The sequence below is a fragment of the Benincasa hispida genome, chromosome 10, assembly GCF_027475165.1.
Source record: "Benincasa hispida cultivar pf3 chromosome 10, pf3_genome.v1.1, whole genome shotgun sequence".
Lineage (NCBI taxonomy): Eukaryota > Viridiplantae > Streptophyta > Magnoliopsida > Cucurbitales > Cucurbitaceae > Benincasa > Benincasa hispida.
In genome coordinates, this window is record NC_143487.1 from 30,447,185 (window position 1) to 30,450,788 (window position 3,604).

At 26.9% G+C, this 3,604-nt stretch overlaps 1 protein-coding gene across 1 annotated transcript; it reads left to right on the forward strand.

Annotated features, from left to right (window-relative positions):
• The first annotated feature begins 885 nt into the window (after positions 1-885).
• On the forward strand, positions 886-1,774 carry LOC120087662 (heavy metal-associated isoprenylated plant protein 46-like). Its single transcript, XM_039044509.2, has 3 exons — positions 886-966; positions 1,190-1,271; positions 1,364-1,774. The coding sequence occupies exons 1-3, from the start codon at positions 961-963 to the stop codon at positions 1,630-1,632; spliced, it is 357 nt and encodes a 118-aa protein (XP_038900437.1). The 5' UTR covers positions 886-960; the 3' UTR covers positions 1,633-1,774.
• The last annotated feature ends 1,830 nt before the right edge of the window (positions 1,775-3,604 follow it).

Below are 3,604 nucleotides of genomic sequence, written 5' to 3' on the forward strand. Positions count from 1 at the left end.
CTTTTTGAGAAAAAAATGCAATCAAACATATTGTATTTTATATTAAATAGTTTTTACCAAAAATGCTTAAATGAATATGATTTTTTGAAAAATACATTTTGTCTTGGCCAATTACGTACTCTCAATTTATAACATATAAAAAAATTAACAAGTTGATATTAAGTTGGAGTTTGTCAACATATGGAGTGAAAGATTTGAACCTCATAAATTATTGAATAAAGAAAACAAATAAAAACTGATTAAATCATATCAATTAACTTCAAGGCTTAAAATGTCGATGTTGATGGAAATGTCGATGAAAATGTCAATAACATGTCCATATCACTAAAATCTATATTTGAAAAAAATTACAAACAAACAAACAAATTTAAGAAATAGGTAAATAAATTTTTACTATTTCGTTGTTCGAAAAATTCTTATAAATAGAAAAATCCTAAAAATATTTAGAATTTAGATAAAAAAATTCTATTTACGGGTCTAAAGTGTAAAGCGTAAATATACTTTTACATATTTTTTTATAATTAAAAGTTTAAATTAGCTAGAATATTTACTATTTATAATATATTTTTGTTAGTTTCATTTTGTATTTTATATGTCTCATATATTTTTTTCTGTCTCATCTAGATGGCAACCATAAAGATCCAAAACTATCAACCTAAACCCATAACTATATCTTTATTTTATTATTATTATTATTATTTGGTTAAAATCTATACAGATATTGACTTTGTGTTGAATTATTCTTCGTCGTTTGAATCTTTAAAATGCGCGTTCTAGGAAACACTCGTGTACGGTACACCCCAACCAAGTTGCATTTCAATGCAAAAAATCGCTTATAAATATTAAAACCCAAAACCCCCCACTTTCTCATCCACTCAACTCCCAACCAAATACCTTCCTATTTCTCTTTCTACAAGTTTTGTACGGACACTTTATTCTCTCTCTTCAACTCCAACCAAAATGAAGGTATGTACGTTAGAAATACTACTTTTATCGATTAGTTTCTTTATTTTTTTTTACACATTTTATAATATGTTTTCAAAATTTAAGCTAAATCTTTGAAAAGTTTGTTTTGTTCTTAGAATCTAATTAAACACGGTTTTCGAAAAACAGAAAACTACAATTAAAACAGTTATCAAATGGAGTTTTAACTTTTAACTCATATCGTATATCACTTTAACAATCGTAGCAAAAGATAGTGATTCGAGTGTCGATGAAAAGGGGGCCTAAGTATCGCAGCAAAGCTTTGAAGATTGCATCATCTGTTAAAGGTAATTAAACACACACACATATATATATATAACATTTAGATTTTGAAAATTTAAACAATCCAAGAAGAATTAATTTACAATGAAAATCACAGGGAACGTTGAGACAATTAGCTTGGTAGGAGATGATAAAGATAAAGTAGAGGTAGTTGGAGATCTTGATCCAATAGAACTCACTAAATTGCTGCGGAAGAGTTTCGGTTCTGCACAGTTAGAGTCGGTGAATGCAGTCGAAGAGAAAGATAAAGACAAAGATAAAGATAAAGAACTTGGTATAACGTGGACATGTACGTGGGGTGTGCCTCATCAATCATCTCAATGCTATTGCTACCTTGGCCCTTACCCTTCTTATTCCATATGGTGATTTATGCTTGATGGGGGCAAATTTATAGTCATCCATACAACTGTGATGAATATATATATATATATTCCACATTTCTCCTTTTTAGTTTGTGTGAATTATTCTTTGTTCTTCCTCCAATATAATATATTTATTTTCGCCATAATTTGAAACGTGATTTTTTTTTCTTTCTAGAATGGTTGTATCTAGATGATTATCTCATGTACTCGAGTAAAGACTAATGTATATATGTGTGTGTAAAATCATGGGAGTAAGGTTTTACATTGTTTTTTCCCCAAGAATTATTTCTCAATTCCTTTATAAAAAGGATTATCTTTCACTTTACACACGTAAAACTATCATGGGCATTTGATTCATGATATAAGAGGTAAGAATAGAAAATAATATTTTATCACCATATTTGGTATAAGCTATGAAGCACAGATACTTCATGTGAGGCAAAAAATCAGTATCAGACACGTATCGGATATTGATACTTCCAGATACTTCCCAGATATGTATCTGACACGCGATTTGACGTATTTATACTTTCAGATACTTTCAAGATACGTATCTGATACGTGATTTGACGTATCTATTTCTATGTATATTTTTTTTAAGAAAAAAGACAAGTAACTCATTTGATCTTTCCCAATCTAAAATTAGGCAACCTATTTAAAAAGCTCACTACTCGAGTCCAAAACTAAAAGAAAAAAAAAAATAACGGACCAAACCCTAGACTAGAATCATCTAATCCCCATCTTCACATTTGAATCCCCATAAAGTCCACCAAAATATAAACCATTTGGATATCTTCAACAATAAGTTCTTCGTTTATCTTCATACTTCTTTCTCTAATCTTCTTCTTCTTCTTTGCAATATGAGTCACTTTTCTATTGCATTTTAGTAACTATTGTACTTCAACATCTTAGACATTGCTCTTTTTTTTTTGTATTGTATTTCAGTGTTTGTATTCTATTTTGTGTTATTGTTATTAACTTGTATGCTAAATTTATTTATATCCTAGATTTTAAAGGAAAAAATGTATCTTCAACGTATCTGTATCCTCATTTTTTAGAAATATATATATTAAAAAAATATATAAAAAAATGGTGCATTCTTACACGTATCCGTATCTTAGTTTTTTAGAAATTGACGAATCTCCGTATCTGATCATATCTGTATCGTGTAGCCGTATGTGTGTCTGTGCTTCATAGGGTATAAGTTTTCAACATTGAGAATGAGAATATCTTATTCTAAAACACTTTATATTCTCATCGGTTGGGGTTTTTCATTATCACCCAAATAAGGTGGATTTTCTCAATTTCCAATGATTTTTCTCTCTCATACTTTTTATCTTTTCACTATATTTATTTTTTAGAATTATTAATTAGTCTTTAGAAAAATAATAATTAATTAACTAATAATAAAATAAGTTTTCTTTTTAATTAAACAAACTTGTACAGTTGTGCTTCTAGTTTTAATATATAATCATAGTTATTTTTAAAAATAAAGAACATTGTTTGATGATTTAAAATCAATTAGTTTATATAAACTTCTTTTTTATATACATAAGACTTATAATTGACATTAGACAATTACCTAATTAACTCTTCAATTAACAAAACTACTGAAAAAAGAAAGAAAAAATATATCTTTAAATTAATTACCAACATTTTTTTTTTAATAAAACTTGATAATATAACTGTGCAATATAAAAATTTTAATTGATAATAATTATATTAAACTGGAGAGTGAGTGGGTAAATTTAATTAAATTTAAATGGCTTAAAATTGATTTAATTACTTAATGTAATGAAAATAAATTAACAAACAAAAATTAATTATTGAAATTAATTTTGATTAATTTTATACTTTGTAATTGCATAAAAAGATATAACACATTTCCAGACATCTTATTCTCATTTCCATATCAGACATTTTATTCCCAGACATCTTATTCTCATACATCTATAAAATTTTAAATCAAATAGCCC